The following is a 21,336-nucleotide window of genomic DNA, read 5'->3' on the forward strand; positions in this document are numbered from 1 at the left end:
TTGGTGATAATTTCACCTTTTAATCCTCCTGATTTTTTGCCGACTACATTTCCACTAACCATTGCGCCCATGGACCTGGGTTGAGCGCCCTCTGGAACTTGCAAGAAAATCCAAAACATCCCCGAGGATGGTCGGCAGCAAAAATCTCCACTCCCACTCTTCTATTCCCTCTTACGAATGTTTACTACACATGTGCCAGGTGCTGGCAAGATTAATATACGGCACAATAAAATCACAGTGGGGTACTTTGAGATGGCCTAAGGGCTAATCAGTAAATATTGATTGAGTGACAACTTCACATTATTCAAAAGCTCAAGGGGGAGATTCTACACCATCTTTTCCTGTCCCTGGTCACTCAAAGATGCTTTCAAAAAGAATATTTTTCAGCACTTCTCAAAGACCTACAAACTTGGGCTTTGGCAACTGTCTGAGGAAGATAATTCCAAAGTAATATTATATATCTCTTAAACTTATTTGGCCTTTCAAAACTATCTGTACTTTTATTTTATTTTATTTCAAGGATTTATATCCCACCTTTCTCCCACAGTGGGATTCAAAGTGGGAAGGTGTACTTTTGGCAGCGGGAGATCTTGTAAAAATATGTGTAGCATATTGTTAGAGTGAGGGTTCTTACAGGAGTTCCATATTCATTTCACTGACACTTTTCTGTATTTCTCCATTACACTCTAGATATTTAAATGATTTCTATGAGTTGGAGTTACAGCATGGTTCAGGAGTTATGGGCTGGAACATTCCAGTAATGAAAGGCGTTCTGCCTTCACCCCGAGAATCTCATACAGCCATTATATACAGTAGGAAAGACTCTGGAAATGCAAAGATGTTTATTTTTGGAGGGATGTCTGGCTGTCGACTTAATGACCTTTGGGAGCTTGACATAGGTGAGTACAGTTAGATTGTAAATAAAATATTTCTATACTTTTTGTATACCAAAGAATGGCTAGTTTTGAAGGATTTGTAATTTAATTGGGCTTCATTATGTGGCCTCTACTTTTAACACAAAACATAAACAGTTTCATCCCCTTGTATCTTTTGTATAGGGAGCTGCAGCCAGTCCTAGTCTTTCTCACATGTACCTGTATGATACCATATGTTTAAAAATTACCTTTTTGCTCCATTCACACTTAATATTTTAGGTGCATACTTAAAATGTGTGAAGGTGGGCTTAAACTGACAAGCATTTTAAAAGCAGAATACAGAAAAGGGACAAGCTCCATGTGCTCTATGGCTATCTGTTTATTCATTAAAAAAAGTCCAGCACATTCTGGACTCTATGAGAAAATAATGCATTCCTATGTGGTTTTATGGGATATAGTTAATTTAGTGTTGTTCTGTCTTTATAATATCTATAATATATTTATATTTGTGTATGTTTCTAGTCCCTGAAGAAGGCCTTTTCTCATAGAGGCTGAGCTTTTATTTAAAAATCAACAACTAATAAACAGTTGACCATCTCAGAGTACGTGAAGCTTGACTCTACTGTTTTCTCCTTAAACTGACAAACTACTACCTTTTCGGAGGCTAAATTTATTTGTCAAGTTATTTATGTGTCTTCTTCTTTACTCTGGCTAATGGCAATTCTATGATAGGGTTTCCTTAGCAAGATTTATTCAGAGGTTTGTCATTGTCTTCCTTTTAGGCTGACAGAGTATAACTTGCCCAAGGTCACCCAGTAGGTTTCTGTGGCTGAGCAGAATTTCAGATTCTGATCTCCCAGAGTTTTACTCCCCCACTCAAACCACTACACCATTCAGGCTGTCATTCATCAAGAGTGTTTTGATATACCGTATATACTCGACTATAAGTCGACCTCATGTATATGTCGAGGGCAGGTTTGGGGCCCGAACTTATGTATTTTGGTATGACCCATGGATAAGTCGAGGGTAAACCTAGGGGCATGTAACAAAGGATCTAAAGTGGATGAAGCAAAGGAAAGCAATGCCAACAAACTTACACAATTCCAGCGGGCATATATTTGTGCTCATATTAAAGGCTGGATGAGTGAGAGACTAGAAGGGAGTAAGTCCTTCCAAGGCAGATTAAACTCTTGCCTTTCACCATATATATATGCGTTAAAATACAGTACTTACATTGACCCATGGATAAGTCGACCCAGGTTTTTTGGGTCAATTTTTTAACCTAAATTTCTAGACTTATACATGAGTATATACAATATTCAGTGAGTCTCTGCTAACATGTAAGCCATACATTATATTAAAACATTTGTTGACCAGAATCATAAAAACAAAGGAATAAAGCATTTGTAACTTTGAGAAGGAATCATGAAAGTGTTTAAGTAGCTACAATTACCAAACGTGAAACATATGTTGTATATCATTCTGTTGTATAGTACAGACATTTTATAAATATTATTTAAAGCCTACAAATGTCCCTTTCAGAAGGCTTCTCTTTCTTAAAACTCTACATATTTAGCTTTTGTGCATGCACAATGCCCTGAAATTCAAGGAATGATATGCTTAGAATCTTGTGATGGTGTACTTCATAAATGTCCAAAGAGATAATCCCTTCTTTGTGCTCTCTCCTCTCCTCTCTCTCTTTCTCTCTCTCTGATTTTATTTGTCTTAACAGAATCAATGACTTGGTCGAAATCAGAAACAAAAGGGACAGTGCCACTTCCTCGTAGTCTCCATACAGCCAGTGTAATAGGAAACAAGTATGTCTGTTGTTAAAAGCTCACCTATAGAAAGGTACACCTAGTAGGAGACTGTTACTCTAGTGTTTGTATTTAGGGAACCTACCTGTGTCTATCTCTGTGAAATGCAAACAGCATCAACCTTACAAAAAGTTCTCCTGGGAGGCTGATGTGGTCCCCCCAGTCTCCCAGGACATTATCAGACAAGGAAAATTGGAAGTATAATCCAATGGCAATCCGTACGCAATCATGAGGTTTCATGTTATTGCGTGATAGACTACGACACACAGTTTTGGGCAATCGCAAGCTATTTTCAGGCAATGGGAAGTCAGTCCGAATACAATTGTGGGTTTCACATTATTGTGTGATAGACTACCACACGCAATTTCGGGGAATGACAAGCTATTTTCGAGCAATGGGAAGTCAGTTCGAACGCAATTTGAATTTACGTAAATTTGCTGAAGTAGCGAATTCATGTGAATGTGTTTTAGCCCCACTTTCTTTTCATTCGGAATTAAGAGAAATTCCTCCTGTGTGATAAACTCCCCAGTGTTGCTCACCCCTTATTTATGAAGTTGCAGAACCATAGCTTTGAAAACAAAGGACACTCACCTTTGAATTGATCATATTGTATATGGCTGCAATCCTCTCCAGCTCACTCTCTATATTGGGGTGGGGATGCTTTTTGATCCTGAGGACAGGTCACTTTCCAATTTAGGAAGGAGATCATGCCCTTTATTCCAGCAAAGGGTATAACGCAATTTGAAAGACAGAGTAGGTGGATTTAATTTGGGCATTTTCCCACTACAAAACATAGATCAATTCTGTGCTTGCTTTTCAGGAGTAAATGTCAGTACAGCAGTATTTCTGGCTGCAGAGCACAGCTCAGTTTTGCACAGGCTATTTAAGTGTTGTTTATATACCCTCTTGATAAAAAGAAGCCTGTGGCATCTGTTCTATATGTTGGAGGCTCCTAATTCCTCCTGTATAGTATGCCAATGATAAATTAAGAAGAAGTATTTTAAAACAATAATAAAATATAGTAGGAGCTGCTATTCATTGGTCCATATAGAAATTGATTTGAGATGTGTGGGACGGCTTATGTATTGCAGGTAAGAACTTTAAGTGTATTTGCTACAAGTGCTTTTAGTATTATCCAGACACTTATATGGTCACAGTCCTATGCAGATGTTTAATCCATCATGAAGGAGTGGATTTGTGCCAGAGGGCTTTGCTCCTGTATCTCCAACATCCCCAAACTGAATGTCACTTTTATATATGCCAGTTTCTGAAGTCCATATTGTGTATAGGTTTATACATGTAAACATCAAATGAGTCCAGAAACAGAATGGTCAGCACCTCAGTATGTGTTGGGTCTCACTTATCCAGAAATCCGAATTCTGAAATACTCCAAATTTCAAAATTGTCTACATTGGTGGCTGAGATAGTGACATCTTTACTTTCTATTGGTTCAATATGCACCAACTTTGTTTCATGCCCAAAATTATTAAAAATATTATGTATAAAATTACCTTCAGGCTAGGTGAATAAGGTGTATATGAAACATAAACAGATTTCATGTTTAGACTTGGGTCTAATCTCAAAAATAACTCATTATGTATATGCAAATATTCCAAAATCCAAAACACTTTTGGACCCAAGCATTTCAGGTAAGGGATACTCAACTTGTATTCCTATCGCCACATACCATATGACTGAATATCTGCCTAGAGAGCTCCTATGAATGCCTGTTGTATAACTGGAAACCTGGCATATGCATTCTGTAAGATGACTGAAATAACTTACATACATTATGTTTTAATTGTCTGAATTTAGATAATTTTAAAGGTGTGATTTGTTTTAAATGTTTTTATCAGTGTATTTAATGTTTTAACTACATTACCTTGTGGGCTGAGAGGTTACACATAGACAGACAGACAGATAACAGAATTCAAACTTGGTCATGCTTGGAGTAGATTCCTCAAGAGCACTGGGACAACTTAATCACATTTGATTTGCTTCTTATTGCTTTCATTGGGCCTACTGTAAACTTGGTCTTAGCCTGGATCCATACGATCTTCTGAACACAAATGTGCGTGTCATCTTTTTTTAAAAGCTGTGTATTTGTTATGAGCATATCATCTTTTTATATAGGGCTCCAACTAGTCTCTCAGGCAAAAATTTTGGATCTACATGCTCTTCACTTCAGCTTTGTACAGCACCAGACGCTGTCACACCATTCACTGGATCCTTGTCTTGATATATCAATTAGATATAATCCCAGCCTTCTCCTGATTTGCTACTGTTGACTCAAAAGATTTGTTAGAAATAAATGTGCTTGATGGTTTATTATATGGGTATATGTGATGATACATCTCATTGCCAGATAACAGGTGACTACAGATACCATTTATTTTTTAGTTAGTGTGATTTTTTTAGTTAGTTAGTATATCCAGGAAAACTATGTAGCACCTTGCAACCTGGTGAGAGACATTCTGTCATGCCTCTTCATTGCTGTACTTTGTTACCAAAATTCAGTTATCCTGCTGCTTGACTGGCTCCTACAAATAATCAACTTCTAACATAAATACAGTGTTTACCACAGTGACCCAACCATGGGATCAGTGATTGTCTGTGGCCTCCTGCAGCTGTTGTAAAAAACTGCAGATAATTCTGATAGGTGACTACAACTGCTTTTTAATTTTGGAGTAACTTGATCCTAGTAAGTTATAACTTTTGAATAATATGTGGAAATTTTCCTCTGGTTAGTGAAATCTGATTTTCATGCAACCAGTGTTACAACACAATTCTCTTGGACATTTATACAATAGTATAAGGAATATCTTTCTGCCTGCTTGAAAGAAAAGAGGGAAAGTTAGCTTCAGTTTAAAATGCATACCTTTTCATCTTTGGGTTGTAGATGCCCTAATAAGTACAGGGAACTTTTTCCCCCCTTTCCCACAGTGACGGTATTTAGATAAAGCAATGGACCAGAATTCTGGATTCAGGGAGATATGACTGAGCCCTGGTGTATGTTGTCAAATCATTCTTGCTGAGAGTAGAAATGGTCAAACAAACCATAGCTCTTCTCTCCCCCTTTTTTGTATTGTGATGTCCAAATTTTGCAGTTGTGCATGCTTCCTAATATGTCCTGCTACAAATGGAGATGCTTAAAAAACCTTCAGTTCATGATATGTTTATGGAATGTTTATTGTGATGTCCTAACCCATTAGCCTTGCTTGTCTCTTCCCTGACAAGCTAGATAAATAGCATAGGGTTTTTTGTTTTGGGGTTTTTGTTTTTTTTAGTTTATTATTTGGGTTTGTTGTGGGAGAGACAAGTAAGACTATAAGCTGTTTAGAACTTCAGCTCCCAGAAATCCTCACTATTGGCTGGAGGCTTGTGGGAGTATAAAACAATCAAAGTTGTACAGCCACTAATCTAGCAAACAAGCAACCTATTGTCCTTTTTGCAGAACAGCTTGCAGTGTGGCATGGAAAGCTAGAACTGGGGGAAAGAGAATGAAGCTCAAGGTCTAGTTAATAAAAGAAGAGGAAATATTGACCTGCATCCAACAAGAATAGACCCATTTGAATAACAGAACATACATTGGTGTTGACTTACCAAGTTCCCAGTGATTCAGTGGTTCTTCTCTAATTTGGATCAACAGTTGGATTTATGCCAGATTTTTTGGAACAGTCTAAAAAAATGACCATGGCAAAATAAGCATTGGAAAATAAACTTGCTTATCTCTTGCACCATTTTCTTCTTGTCTTCCCTGCCCTCCTTCATATTTCCAGAATGTACATTTTTGGTGGATGGGTTCCACAGAGCACAGATGAGAACCTATCCTCTCAAGATGGAGAATGGAAATGTACTGGCTCATTTTCTTATCTAAATTTGGGTTAGTATCCCCGTGCTTTTGTTGTTAATTTACAAAGCAATCCTGTATGCTGGTGGGGGAGAAATATGCTGCACTATGGGGAGTGGCATAATTTTTATTCTGTTGGGGCTTCTGCCTCACTGTAGCTTGTCAGTAAATCTCAAGTAAATTGTTGCATCTTAAAGGTACAAGTTAAAGGATAGTGTCACACCTTAAAGATGCTCAAGGTCTTAGTGGAGGGACAGTGCCATCAGTCTTAGGCTTCAGTCTGTTTTGTTAAGCCACAACCTCCAAAGTGCTTCAAAATCTAGTCACGTCCATCCACTGCATGTTCACACCATACAGGTTCTTTATGAAACAGTTGATTAGTCAAAATTTCAGAATGTCAGGTCAAGAAAATGGTTGATTTATGGATTGTGAACACAGTGCTCAAAGCAGAAATTTCCTCATATCCATTTGATTAATTGATAAGTTTCTATATAGCGAGATTTAAATTTATGGTTGGGGACCATCATGTTTTCATGCACTAATTTCCATCATATGTTGCATTTATCAGATACTATGGATTGGATAAATCTAATCTCAGATTGTCAAGAAGACAAAAATAACTTGTTGCCTGGCCCAAGAGCTGGTCATTGTGCTGTCATAGTTGGCACTCGCTTGTATATATGGAGTGGCAGAGATGGTTACAGGAAAGCTTGGAACAATCAAGTTTGTTGCAAAGATCTTTGGTATCTTGATACTGGTGAGTGACCAAATAATATTTTTGGTAACTTTTCAGATGATCATTTATAACCCATGTTCTAAGCATCTGATGTTTGTAAACATTCAAAAATATTGTACAGATTTCAAGTGTATAACAAACTAATCTGTTCTGAACCTTCACATTTAGGGCTGGCTTAACTAATAATAATAATAATAATAATAATAATAATAAGTTTTATTTATAGACCGCTATTTTGCAATGATCATAGCGGTGTACAGTAAAAATTGCAATACAATACAATACAAAATACAAGGTGACAGTAAAAGGAGGGAGAAGTCTCGTCCTTCAGGCTGTCCCTGATGGAGCTGGGTCTGCCTGATCGCTCCCTCTCAGGCCAAGATGACAGTTAAAAGAGGGAGGAGCCTCTTCCTTCAGGCTGTCCCTGATGGAGCTGGTACTTCATTTTGTTTGAAGGACTAGGAGAGTATCATATATTTCTGTATTACCTTTCTTCCTTCTCCCTTTTTTCATTTCAACAAACCATAATTTGCCATCATATCCAAGCTAGGCAAGCTAGAGGTTGTATAAACTATATTTTGTTAGTTTGAGGCCTCCTTCAAAATAATTGATTTGGATGTAAACTACAGATATTAATACATGTTCTTGGATGCTAAGGGAATGAAAGAGGACAGAAATACAAATGATACAAACATTGATTATTATTTTCACAGCAGTTACATAATAAGGAGTCTTTGAAAGGTGACAAGCAGTGGCAGCTACCACGTCAGGGAAAGAAGTGAGCCTTTAACAGATTTTCATTCAGGAACTGCCCAAGGTGCTGAACCCTGTCACCAAAATAGGCATTTTGCCTTTAATGTTTAGAAAAGAAAAAAAAAGAAAAAGAAAAAACACCAAAAAACCAGAACAAATTCACTACCCCCCAACATGCTAATAAGGTAAAAAGAATTACTTGTGAGAAAGCCATCCTAGCATGGATAAGCACATTCACCCATGTGTCATGATAAAACAAAGGCTTTGTACAATCCAAATTTAGAGACTGACTAGTTTACCATACTACACTCTTATAACACTGATATTCCACTTTAATTGCTCTAGCTGCCTCCTGTTGCACTCTGGGATTTGCAGTTGAGGGAGCGGCATTTAGGATTCTCAGTCAGAGAGCTCTTAGGCCTCACTGAACTACAGAAACCAGAATGCAACAAGAGGCAGCTAGAGCAGTAAAAGTGGAATAGCAGCACTATACGAGTGTAATGAGTTAATGTGGTAAGTCAGAGACAGAATTAAAAACTTGTTGATTAAATTCTTGTTTAGTTTTTCCCTGTTGGAATTTGCCTTGGAAGTTACTTTTTTTTTTGTTGCAAGTTGATGTACCAGTCTTTCTGTGTGGTCCCAGAAGTCAATAACTAGACCTGATAGTGTTAATATATATGGTTGTATAGAGCAACAATGTGACTCAAGCATTCTCATAATCTTTTTTGGGTTTTCTCATTTTGTTCAGATCTGTTTATTGTGTCACATGCAGTCTTCCCAGTGTGTTCATTGCTAAATAACTGGTAATATTAGTAATGGGTTTCTTGTGGAATCTTGGGCCCGTTACAGATGGGCTCTTGAGGCGCCCCATCACATGCTAGGGGTTGGCCGCGGACCTAGCATCCACACTGGCCTCACCCCAGCACGTGACGGGGGCGTAATAATGGTGGCGGCCTATACACACAGGCGCCACCATTATTACGTATCGGACGCATAGCGTCCGCACGACGCTTATGACGTCATGAGTGCACCACTGGCGCCTCGCGGCGTCATAACCACGCCACGGGAAGAAGCACCATTTTGGGGCTTCTTTTTTGCTCCGTGTGGGAGCCGCGCGGTTTGGCTGCTGCGGCTCCCTCGCGGAGCAACCAGCAGCGCCAGCAGACCGCCGCTTTTAGGCAGTCTGTAACGCGCCTTAAACTGTCCTAAATAAAGCTTTATTCAAATGTAACTGGAGCTCATTGTTCTTTAAGAGAAACCACCAGCACCATCACAGGTACAGCTAATCAGAGCTACTACTAATTCATTTCAAGTTAAATGGGATGAAGTACCTACTGTGGAAGAGTATCTTCTTCAGCTAAATTTGGATATCCAAACACCTGCTGTGGCTGAAATACCTATTACTGTGGTACCTGAAGCATCTTCACCAAGTGCACAAGGTAATATAGATTTTAAAAAATAATAATATAGTCAAATAGTTGTAAGGCTCTTTCCCAAACACATGGAGTATGTGTTCTGTGTTAATTTTGAGGTGACATGGGAGGGATGCCTGAAAAGCACTCTGCAGGTAGGACAAGGGAATAGCAATAACTGGATAGTTCTCCAATAATTTCTTTACTTCTTTTTCCATTTATGTTTCAAGGACTCTATAGAACAAGGGTGAAAAACTTGTGGAATTCCAAATGCTGTTGGACTTTTACCCCCATCATCCCTCACCATTGGCTTTATTGGCTAAGGATTATCAAAATTATAGTCCAACAACAGCTGTTAGCCAGCCTGGTGTACAATAATAGAATGGTTCACCACCATATCACCCTGACCTAATTTCATCTCATAATGCAAGAAAATCTAATATAGTAACTTAATAATTAAAAAATCTGAGGTACTTTGAGCAATTCTCTTTCCTCTTACTAAGAGTAATGTAAGAATAAACCAGAACTGACAATTTTTGTCAAACATTCCTTAATATTCAAGGGAAATGACTTGGAAATCAAACATTTAACTAACTTGCCTTCCATTTGCTTAAAAAAAACAACAACCAAGATTAATTGAGTAATCAAGCATGCATCTCAGAATTTTTCATACCATCCGCATTATCCATTCTATCCCATTTCTCTCAGTTTCCTTCCCCTCTCCATCTGCTTTTGGGTACCTATAGCAGTTCTACCAAGAGATTAGCATTTTACCTTACTAGAACATGCAATCCCACAACCACAAAAAGATAATGCCAAGGGGGAGGGACCCTTTTACCCAAACCTTAGAGATGTGTTACATAGGCCAGAATTCTTTTGAGATCAAGTGGAGTGTAAGGCTCCTATCTATATAACCGCAGGGTTGTGAAGAAGACAGCAGCAGTCACACCAGTGAAAGGAAAAGGGAACTGTTCTGGACCATCTCACTGAAAGTATTGTGGATTGTTGCACTGTAGAGGAACTGCAGGGAAGCACTTGTATAAGAAACCTGTGTGTGCTGGCCTGTCAGAATTGCATCAGTTAATAAAACTAGTTGTTGTGCTAATGTAAAGTGCCTACAGGATCCTGGCCTTAATTAATCTAAGATAGAAGTTGGTTAAGGTACCAGTTGATGAAAAGAGATGTGCAACAGCTTTTGTGGGACAGAGTCCACATTGCTTCTTAAAGCCCAGATAGGCAATTAGGGTGAGCTTTTTTTGGTCTGGTCCTACTTTTGACACACAGGAAGCAACAGTGACTAGGTATGCTTTTTATCAACTTTGGCTGGTATACCAACGATATATTTCCTTAGAAAAGTGTGACCAGGCTACAGATATTCAAGCTGTAGTAATCTCACAATTGGATCATTTCCCCACAATGTTGAAAGAGTTCCATAATTTCATGTCACTATCTCACCTCGCAGTCCCATAAGCAATTCGTATACATTCCACAGGCACAAAAGGTTTCTCCTTCCACAAAAAACAAACAAAAGACCTTTGATTTTTTGCAATTTCATTTTTGCTCACGCTAATAAATTTAAAGGTCTACAGAATGTTGTCTGAAGACAGATCATGAGAAAATTAATATATATGTTAAGAAACTCAATTGTGAAGCTTTTGTCCCAATTCTACTTGACCTCCTAGCTTCACTGAATCCCATTTGAATCCTCCCTTAGTAGAGTCAGGTACTTTCTAATGCAAATGTTACAACAGCTTCTGGAATTGAAATGTTCCTGCCCCACTGTAAGCTGTCCATTCTTTTTAAAATAGAGAATCTCTGTAGAGAGGGAACATCTCTGTTACTTATGCTAGGGGTGAGGGACCCAATGCCCTACAAATGTAGACAGATTACAGCTCCCATATCTCTCATTGTAGGCTATACTGGTCAGTACTGACGGGAGTTACAATCCAACAGCATCTGTATCTTTTGTTTTCATTTTTGAATACATTACAATGAGAAACAGATTTTGATATTCATGTCCTTACGATAGTAATATGAAAACAAACAGTTTTTGTGTGACACCTAACAGGGATAACAGACTTCACCGAATCTCAAAGCTTTATGCAATCTTCTGTTGTACATTTATATGAAATATGGTTCTTGTCTGCAGTAAAACCTAACAAATATAATCTTTCCTCCAGGAATCAAGCTGGATCTTCACAGTCAAACTCTCAATAAAGCTCCAAACAATGTGAGTATATACTTGTGTGGGATAAAACTTGGAATTCTCTAAGTATTTCTAATATGTTGGAGCGAAAAAATTAATTGAACTGTGTTAAGGTGGGCAATTTATGGACTGCAACTCCCATGAACTCTCAAAATTGGCTATGCTGGATATCACTGATAGAAGTTGCAGTCCAGTATCAGAAGGGCCACATGTCCCCCATCCTTAGTCTAAAGTTTAACTTCATCCTCTTAGTCTTATACATATTTTTGTAAAGGGATTGAAGGACATTCCTATCTCTGTGCAGCAGAATGTGGGAGAATGTAGTAAGAGGGGCCATAATTTAATTTGAACATTGGCTAGAATGGAGACAGCATGGGCTCCAACCACATACCGTATTTTCCGACGTATAAGACGACTTTTTAACCCTTTTAAATCGTGTCAAAAGTCGGGGTCATCTTATATGCTGGGTTAAGCCCAGCCACAGAGGCTGCAAGAGAGCCCCGTGGCCCAGTGTGTTCGGCGTCGGTCTCCTCTCGCCTTCCAGGCCTCCATAGGCCCCTTGAAGCTGGCGCACGCACAGCCGGCTGCCACCTTCCCAGGCCTCCATAGGCCCCTTGAAGCCAGCACGCGCACGGCTGGGCTGCCGCCTTCCCAGGCCTCCAGAGGCCCCTGAAGCCAGTGCATGCACAGCCGGGCTGCCGCCTTCCCAAGCCTCCATAGGCCCCTTGAAGCCGGCACACGCATGGCTGGGCTGCCACCTTCCCAGGCCTCCAAAGGACCCTCAAGCTGGTGCGTGTGGGCACCAGGCCCCCTTAACTTGACCTATAGTAGGCCAGGGCATTGCCTGCATGCGAGGTAGGCTTTGCAGACCTCAGCAGAGGCCTGGGGAGCTGGCACACGTAGGCGCTAGCTCCCCCAGTGGGTTGAAGTTTAAAAGTTGTGGGTTTTTTAATTTTTATTTGGTATGCGTTGGAAGAGGGGTAGTCTTATACGGCGAGTATATACCAAACTATATTTTAACTGGAGAAGTTGGGGGAGTTGTCTTATACACTAGAAAATACAGTACTCATTACTGCAGAAGCTGTTTAAAAGACCATGTCTAGTGTGGACCCTATCAGAGGCTTGGGTTGTTCTTTTCCCTTATGTACCTTGGCAGCTGATTCCTGACAGTGAAATGTTGTTGTTGTTGTTGTTTTGTGCCTTCATGTCATTTCCAACTAATGGTGACCTTATCATAGGAGTTTCTTAGCAAGATTTGTTCAGATGGTTTTTGCCTTTCCCTTCCTCTAAGGCTGAGAGAGTGTACCTGCTCAAGGTCATCCGGGGCTTTCCATGGCTGAGCAGAGATTCAAACCCTGGTCTTTAGAGTCCTAGTCCAACATTCAAATCATTACACCAGGGGTCGGCAAACCTGCTGGCCCGCGGGCCCGGATGCGCCGCCAAGGCTTCTTACCGGCCCCTGTGCAGTCTGCCGTGATTGCCGCCGATTTCTCGCCGCTCCGGCCGCCATTTTGTTTTTCAAAATGGCGGCCGAAGTCTCGCGTGACCTCAGGATGGCAAAGTCACGCGAGATTTCGGCCGCCATTTTGAAAAACAAAATGGCGGCGCCCATGTAGGAGGCCTGGTGCAGCCCCTGTAGCACTCCAACAGGGTTCCAGGGGCTGCAGCAGGCTCCACCTCGCCCTCCGCCCTCCTCCTCCTCCTCCCTAAGAGCAGGGAGAGGAGGAGGAGGAAGAAGGAAGGAGTACAGAGCGAGGGAGCCAGAGCAGCAGGTGCAGCCACCTCAAAGCCAGAGGTTGGTTCATTGGGGGAGGGGGTTAGCTGGGTCTTCTTTCTGCAAAATCCCCTCTGAGCACCTTGTGGCTTTTCTGGGTTGAAACTGTGCATGCTTGCTGTAGTTTATTTTCAATTGCATTTTAGTAATTTCCTTGCTTGCACCTTCATTAGTGTTGTTATTATTATTACTACTTGCCCTGGGTGTTCTTTCTGCAAAATCCCCTCTGAGCACCTTGTGGCTTTTCAGAGTTGAAACTGTGTTCATGCTTGCTGTAGTTTATTTTCAATTGCATTTTAGTAATTTCCTTGCTTGTAATTTTATTAGTATTATTATTATTACTACTACTACTTGCCCTGGGTGTTCTTTCTGCAAAATCCCCTCTCAATGAGAAAGAGGGGGAGGAGGTGGAAAGGTGAGTCATTTCAGGTCTGCCTTGGGTTTTTTCCATTATTTTTTAAAAATATATAACACTTATTTTTGTTGTTTTATTTCATTATTTTTATTATTGCTTTTTATTTCATTTCATTATTTTTATTATTTATGAAGGTGAGACAGTGTGACTTTCCAAAGTGCTGTAACAAAGGTCTGCTGTAACAATGATAGTGGTGGTGGTGATGATGATGATGATGCTTCGCTGGAAGCTCCACCCCCAGTGTGTGGCTCCACCCCTGGAGGGTGGAAGCTCCACCCTGGCATGTGGCTCCACCCCCAGAAGGTGGAAGCTCCACCCCTGGCATATGGCTCCACCCCTGGAGGGTGGAAGCTCCACCCCCAGCTTCGGCCCCCCCAGTTGTCTGAGGGACAGCAACCTGGCCCCCGACTCAAAAAGGTTGCCTACCCCTGCATTACACCATGCTAGCTGTCTCATAAAAACAGCTGGGCAACTGCATAGAGGCCAGGGACCAATTTATCCTCCAAGCCACCCTCTAGGCTAAATCCCCATGCACAGCAAGCTCAAATACCTCAAATTTCCTTGGTAGTCTCTCTAAAAAAAATTGCAATAGGAAGTGATATTGCAGCACATCCTGTCACCATTTTGAGAATAACAGAAGAGAAAAACAATGATATTAGAGAAAATACAGTATTCTGAGTGCTTATGGAGGTCAGGTATAGGTACTTTCATGTGTTTTCAGATATTTTGGCAGTTTTCTTCATGATTTGGGGAAAAATGCTCCAAAATAATGCTGGGTAGGCAGGTGGAGGCGGGGATTGTATTGGTGGGGGGATTTCATAGGCTCAGTCCAGGTGCTGCAGTTTGCCCACTATGAAAAGCAGACCTTTCTGATTTTGTCTCCACTTCATAACTAGCTTAGATATAAAGTAAGGAAGGATTCCCTTGATTATGAGGCTGAAATAATAGGTCATTATCATGAACTGATTGCTGCTTCTTCCCCCTGTTTAGGTGCAAATTTCCATTTTGGAGACTAAAGGAAAGGTTCCAGAACCTGACCATGCAAAGAAAAAACATTCCATTTCCAAAGAGCCCAGCACCCCTTTAAGTTTGCCTGGTAGCACTTTAGGTAAGAAAAATGTAATCAGAACTGTGAGGTATACTTGCAATTGTACATAGGACAAAAACATGTGTTTGGTTTAATCAAATAACCAAGGTAGAGTTGAGTGCAAATAGTATCTTCACAAGAGCAGTTGGTTCTGCAGTGAATGTAGGGAAGGTTTCTACAGGTGTAAAGTTTTCTGTCATTTCAGTTTGGTGCACATGTAAGCTGGGCCCAATTCTAAAGGAGACATGGGGCCACACCTCTTTCTGACAAGCCCAAAGCTTGCGATCATTGCCTTTTTTGAGGTCACTCTTAGTATGTGTTGTGCTTTTTCCTCTCCTTGTTTTAGGTCCACAGATCTCAGCCAGTATAAATGAATTACTTGACTTTGACTCAAGAATTTCAAAACTGGACACTTCTGTATCCAGTATTATCTCTACTGCAAAAAATATGACATCCCAACAGGCTGTTAAAACAGAGTCATCAAGTACAAATGGGGCAGTTTTGAAAGATGAAACTTCATTAACAGCAGTCATTTCAAAACCTGAAGGTTTGACATGTTTCACATAATGTATATTTTGAGGCATAATATCACATTTATAGTTTCTTTTTCATTGTGACTGTGTACCTCATACTTCATAGAGTCTGTGATATGTTTGGATCATGTCTTAGCTTATTAAGATGCAATATAAACAAGGTTTTTGCCCACTCAGGCAATCCTATGCTCAAGTCTGCCAACAAACCACAAAGTCTTCACTTGTCAAGAAAACCCCATGATAGGTTTGCCTTAGGGTCAACTTGATGGCACACAGTGACAGATGAAACCCAGATGAAAGTATGGGTTTTATGTGTGTTGAGTATTTTAGTAATAAATAATTTCTTTTCCAAGATATACAGTTTCCTATGAGAATCATTTCCCCTGTTGAATCTATTTTATTGGATATCTTCATTTTTTCACTCAGTGTTTCAATGTATTTGCCATTCAAATACTATTGAAGCTTTTTTGTTCCCATGGTTTTGTCCGTGTTTATTTAATTTTGAATAAAATTGTTTTGTCCATCGGTTGAACAAGTTCTATCACTATTTTTAAAAGTCATTGCATCTAAAAATTTCATTTAATTTTTTTAACATGGAACACTTACTGAAAATATTTTATTAAGTATGCTTTTTTCAGTGTCAAAATTCACTGTGTCTGCCATTTATAATATATACACCATGCCTGGTGCAGAGTTTTTAAGTAAGTCATTAAGTAAGTCAGGCCTTTCCAAACTAGGTCCCCCTCTATTTTCCTGCCTCCCCCCACTCCACTTCTCTCCCTTTTTCTCCATCCCTTTTTCCATCCTATCTGCTCCCCACTATACATTTCTTTTTTACAAATCTTCCACTGATTTTAACTGTGATTTTATACTATTGTTTTAATATCTGTCTGGTTTAATCTCTTCTTAGTATTACTATGTTTTTATGCTGGGGGGGAGGGATAGGGGTTTTAGAATTTTAACTGTATCCTCTTTTATTGTTGTAATCCACATGGATTCCAAGTGATTAAGCGGAATATAAATAAATATTATTATTAAAATATTATTAAAAGCAACAATGTGTATTCATTCAATCCTGTTTCTACCACTTAGTGTGTATTTGAGTGTATTCTTGACATAGTTGCAGTTTTAGGATTTCTTTTTTAAAAGAACCTAAGTGTGTTATACATTATACTGATGAAGCATTATCTCTAAAATGTATCTAAAGGATATTGTTGAAAGCTGTGTTTACTGAAATGTAAATATGATTTTTCTTCAAGCTAAAGAGACTGCTGTGCCCTCAACAACTTCTGTTAGCTCACATGATTCAGCTATACAGTCGCCTGTAAGTACTAGTATAATAAGGCATATTATATTGATGTGTCACACTTGCTCACCTAAGATTTAACGTCTAGAGATTATCATTTTAAAAATTTATTTTAAATTTCTCTCTCTCTCTTTCTCTAACTCTAATGCAGAGGGCGTGATTTTTGCATAGCTGTGTGTCCCCTCAATCCCACTATGAATTGCAATATACTCTCCTGCGCCTTTGAATTTGTCTTGGTAGTGGCAGCAACGTCTTCCCCCACCACATACACACACAAGGTGGATGTTCATTATGCACCTCACTTTACAGGGAAAGCACACTTCTTTGCCAATATAACAACCAATTTAGAGGCAGCTGGAGGCAGTGGGGAAATGGGCAGGCTCAAAACCTGGTAGGATTACATATGTAGCAAAATCTTGCTCACCCCTGCTCTAATCAGTTTTGTATTTAAGCACTAGCTTGATAGCTATAACAATTTCATACAGGTGAGTGTGAGGGCCAACAGAGAAGAGGCAGAACACAATGTCCCTCCTTTCTGCCAAAGAATAAAAGGCTGAGGGTCTGATGCAAGATTACAAGAACTCTCCCTCTTCTGTCAGATCCATCAAGCTTGTAAAATATACAGATGAGTAAGCAGTGAAGGCTCATTTACAAGGCTAATATATAGGATGGCATCCTGCATGCCATTAGTTTAGATATTGTCCTGCAATCTCTTGATTCAGTTCTGCAGAAATATCGTATATAAACCACAATGCAATGAAAAAGGCTGTAAAAGAATAACTAAAAATCCATATAAACAGAAACATTTTTTTATTTTTCAGAATAACATAACAAATGTATGGTCCCAATTCAAAGGTGGAAAAGTATATATGACAATTGGAGATGTGATTTTCTAAATATTTTTTCATAAAATCAATGAAAAGGGGCAATAATTTCTAGCCATCAAAATTGAGAAGCTGCTATTATTGAGCCTCTGCTCCACTTCAACATAGAGATGTTATAATAGCTTAATGAGAGAGTTCTTGTAATAATTGGTGAGAAAATGTATGCTTTGAAGACCAGAAAAGCATTGCATACATGTTTGATTGTTTTATGCTGATATCATGCCAATGCATATGCAGTCAATCCTCCTTATCCACGGATTCTTTATCTTCATATTCAACCGTCCATGGTTTGAAGATATTAAAAAAATTGTTCTATAAATTCCCAAAAGCAAATATTGATTTTGTCATTTTATATAAGGGACACCATTTTACTATAACATTGTATTTAATGGGACTTGAGCATCCTCAGATTTTGGTATCCATGGTGTGTCCTAGAGCCAAACTCCAGTGGATACCAAGGGCTCACTGTTTATGATAAAGTATATACTCTCTGTGCTATTGGCAGGACTTCTGTTGCCAATGTGAAAAAAGACAAGGTCTTTCTCTTTCTTCTTCTTCATATCAAGTAACTTAGCAGTATGTATGTTTATATTATAAATTATTGTTATGTATACCACCCATACCTTAATGAAACGTGTTCTCTGAATCCTAGAAAACTTCACCACCAAAGCAGAATAGAAGAGTGAGAACACAAGAAAGAAAGTGGTATGATGTTGGCATTTTTCAAAGCAACAGTGCTTTAGTAAACCAATTCTATTTGCTATCAGAAGAAAAGGCCATAATTTCTGGCAAGGTAAGTTTTTATTGAATTTGTCTTCTGATTTTTAAAAACAAAAAACAAAACACCTGCAATGATTATAAAGGCAGAGGGAAACATTTTAGAATATTCAGGTAAAAGAATTTAGAATCAGTCTTTGCAGAGTGTAGTTCTATTGCTTTTTTCTTATATCTGTTGTCTTCTGTGATTCTGATTATTGCCATTGTAGTCTTGCAATAGTTTCACCTTCATGGTTGCCTCCTACCTCAAGTTATTTTAAGATCTCTGTCCCCTAGAGTGACAGGTCCATGACCAACATTCAGAGTTAAGCTCAATTAAATCTCATTCATTACAATGGGAGAGATTTGAATGTATCTTATCAATATCACTAGGTTTTTACAGCATTCACATTTGGTGGGAGTACATTCTGTACAGGTATATCTTTACATCACTAATGGGTGGATTGTATTATAGGTTGAATCTCCCTTATCCAAAATGCTTGGGACCAAAAAAATGGATTTTTTAAAATTTTGTAATACCCTTATTTGCATATATGAACTGGAGATGGTACCCCAGTCTAAACACAAAATTCATTTATGTTTCATATACACTTTATGCACATATATTGAAGGTAATTTTATACAATTTGTGCATGAAACAAAGTTTGTTTACATTGTTTACATTGAATCATCGGAAAGCAAATTTGTTGCTATCTCAGCCACCTACAAAAAAAGTTTTAGTTTTTGGAATATTTTGGATTTCAGAATTCTGGATAAAGGAGACTCAACATGTATTAACATAAATCAGGCACAGGTTCTAGATGTCCAGTCTGCAAAGAAACATGCTAGAGTTGGTTTCTTTGGATTGTTGTAAAATTATGAAATAAATGAATGATTAGTTCATCTTTGTTTTGTTTTGCTTAGGTAGACAATGTAGATGTTCCAAATGACACTTTACTTAAGAAACAGGATCTTGCTCCTGGCACTTTATACAGGTTCCGAGTTGCTGCCATTAATGGCTGTGGTGTAGGGCCATTCAGTAAAATCAGTGAATTTAAGACCTGCATCCCTGGATTTCCTGGAGCACCTTCCATTGTCAAAATTAGCAAGGTGAGAATCTAATAGGCAAACAGATGTATAAGTTTAGTACTGTGCAGGCTTGGAAAGGCAACTTTGGAGTTTGCTCTTATTCTGAGTATTAAGATACTATTCACAGCTCCAATCCCATATATCTGTATAATGTTACTAATTTTATAGTCTTCCTTACAGGATTTTTAGAGCGATTACTCAGGTGATGCATGTGAAGTTTGATGGGTACAAATACTAAGTCCCCATTATCCTTGGGTGGTAAACTTCTGGTTCTTTAGATGTTGTTGGACTTCAGCTCCCAACTTCTTTCACTCTTAAGTTTGTTGGCTAGGGCTGGTGAAAGTTGCAGGCTAACAGTATCTGGAGAGCCACATGTTTTCCACCTCTGTCCTTGGCAGTATGGGTATCACCCCCCCCCCCCCCCCCCAGGATCCAAGCACAGTCTTGAATGATCAAATGTAATAACAAAGAGTGCCTCTGAGCTTGTAAGTTTTGTTTTTAGCACATTCTTGAGGAACCTTAACAAATCCTCCCATCACTGAAATTAGGAGCTACAATGATCAGCACATTAGGCTTTGCTCCGTACAATACTCTTTTTCTACATACTGAGTGTGAAATAGAAATTGTACATGATGTGGATGTTATTTCCTCCTCTTCAGAGTGCTGATTGTATTCACCTTTCATGGGAGCCTCCTGTTTCACCTTCAGGAAATATCTTGGAATATTCAGCCTACCTGGCTATAAGAACCACCCAGCTCCATGAGAATCCTAGCCAGCTTATGTTTATGAAAATCTATTGTGGCCTTAAGACCTCATGTACAGTGACTGCTGCACAGCTTGCAAATGCCCATGTTGATCACACATCCAAACCTGCCATTGTGTTCCGGATCTCAGCCAAGAATGAGAGGGGATATGGACCAGCCACGCAAGTTCGGTGGCTCCAAGGTAAAGAAAGTGAAATATGCCCAACATATTTCTTTGTAATATGTCAGTTAATGTTTGAAAACTTGATTTCACAAATATCACATTTAGCATTGAAATTTACATCAAGGGCTTTTGGGTCACAATTTCAAGGCACAGTTTACTGATCAGTGTTGGAAGCACAGGAACAATTTGAGCCTTATTGCATGAAAAAAGAAAGTGGAACTGGAGAGTAGTGCCTTTTTCTCTGCCTTCCAGACTGAAATTGTAGCAATTCAGATCTCTTCCTGAGGGAGACGGTCGTAAAAGCATGTCTTTTGTTGGACAGATTTTTGAAGCTAGAAAAAATATGCACCTTTACAGCCTGAGAACAAGCACTATGACATCAAATGGTAAGGCATGGGAAAAGGCACTGCTCTCCGGCTCCATTTCCACTTTCTTTTCTTGTGTAATAAGGCTGTTAGTCTAAATGGTGTAACATTGTCGGACCGCAATTCTGTCCAAGCACTGCAAGCAGCAGGTCTGCAAAACAGAAAGCTGCTGGCCAATTGTGCCTCCAGCTTTATGTTTCATTTTCTATCCTCAGGGAATTGGCTTTAATATAGGTAAAAAAGAGCCTTTGTCCTCAGGGTAGTATACCATTGAAAACCAAGTGTTCAGGGGACTAATGGGAGGAACTGCTATTGGATACAGCAGGACTAAATGGGCCTTTAGTCTTATCCTGCAGGAACTATCATGCTGAGGAGGAGATTATGATGATGATGAAAATATTTATACCTTGCCCTGTATTACAATAATATTTATATCTTGCTTGCTTACAATAAAAAAATATCTGAAAATAATAAATGAAGATGGAACTCAGAGGGAACTGTAGGATTGTAGACTTTCCATGATACGATCATGTTCTGCAGCAACTGGAGAA

The 21,336-nt window shown here is 39.2% G+C and overlaps 2 protein-coding genes across 5 annotated transcripts in view; both read left to right on the forward strand.

The window, feature by feature from the left end:
* HCFC2 (host cell factor C2) overlaps nt 1–21,336 on the forward strand; it is a 91,627-nt gene that overhangs the window by 62,392 nt on the left and 7,899 nt on the right. Inside the window, exons 4-15 of one of the 4 annotated variants that reach the window (XM_042469792.1) lie at nt 691–899; nt 2,608–2,692; nt 6,472–6,575; nt 7,111–7,299; nt 9,285–9,470; nt 11,624–11,673; nt 14,829–14,946; nt 15,272–15,472; nt 16,718–16,782; nt 18,301–18,441; nt 19,329–19,514; nt 20,153–20,438. In XM_042469792.1, coding sequence (XP_042325726.1) covers nt 691–899; nt 2,608–2,692; nt 6,472–6,575; nt 7,111–7,299; nt 9,285–9,470; nt 11,624–11,673; nt 14,829–14,946; nt 15,272–15,472; nt 16,718–16,782; nt 18,301–18,441; nt 19,329–19,514; nt 20,153–20,438 — 1,820 coding nt within the window. Of the gene's footprint in view, nt 1–690; nt 900–2,607; nt 2,693–6,471; nt 6,576–7,110; nt 7,300–9,284; nt 9,471–11,623; nt 11,674–14,828; nt 14,947–15,271; nt 15,473–16,717; nt 16,783–18,300; nt 18,442–19,328; nt 19,515–20,152; nt 20,439–21,336 lie in introns of those variants that run through there. The other 3 variants (XM_042469793.1, XM_042469796.1, XM_042469794.1) reach the window with 3 other exon arrangements.
* The window catches only part of TXNRD1 (thioredoxin reductase 1), a 170,157-nt gene that overhangs the window by 14,110 nt on the left and 134,711 nt on the right, over nt 1–21,336 (forward strand). The gene's annotated exons all lie outside the window — the stretch shown is intronic.

Source organism: Sceloporus undulatus, chromosome 5 (assembly GCF_019175285.1).
Source record: "Sceloporus undulatus isolate JIND9_A2432 ecotype Alabama chromosome 5, SceUnd_v1.1, whole genome shotgun sequence".
In the NCBI taxonomy this organism is placed as follows: domain Eukaryota; kingdom Metazoa; phylum Chordata; class Lepidosauria; order Squamata; family Phrynosomatidae; genus Sceloporus; species Sceloporus undulatus.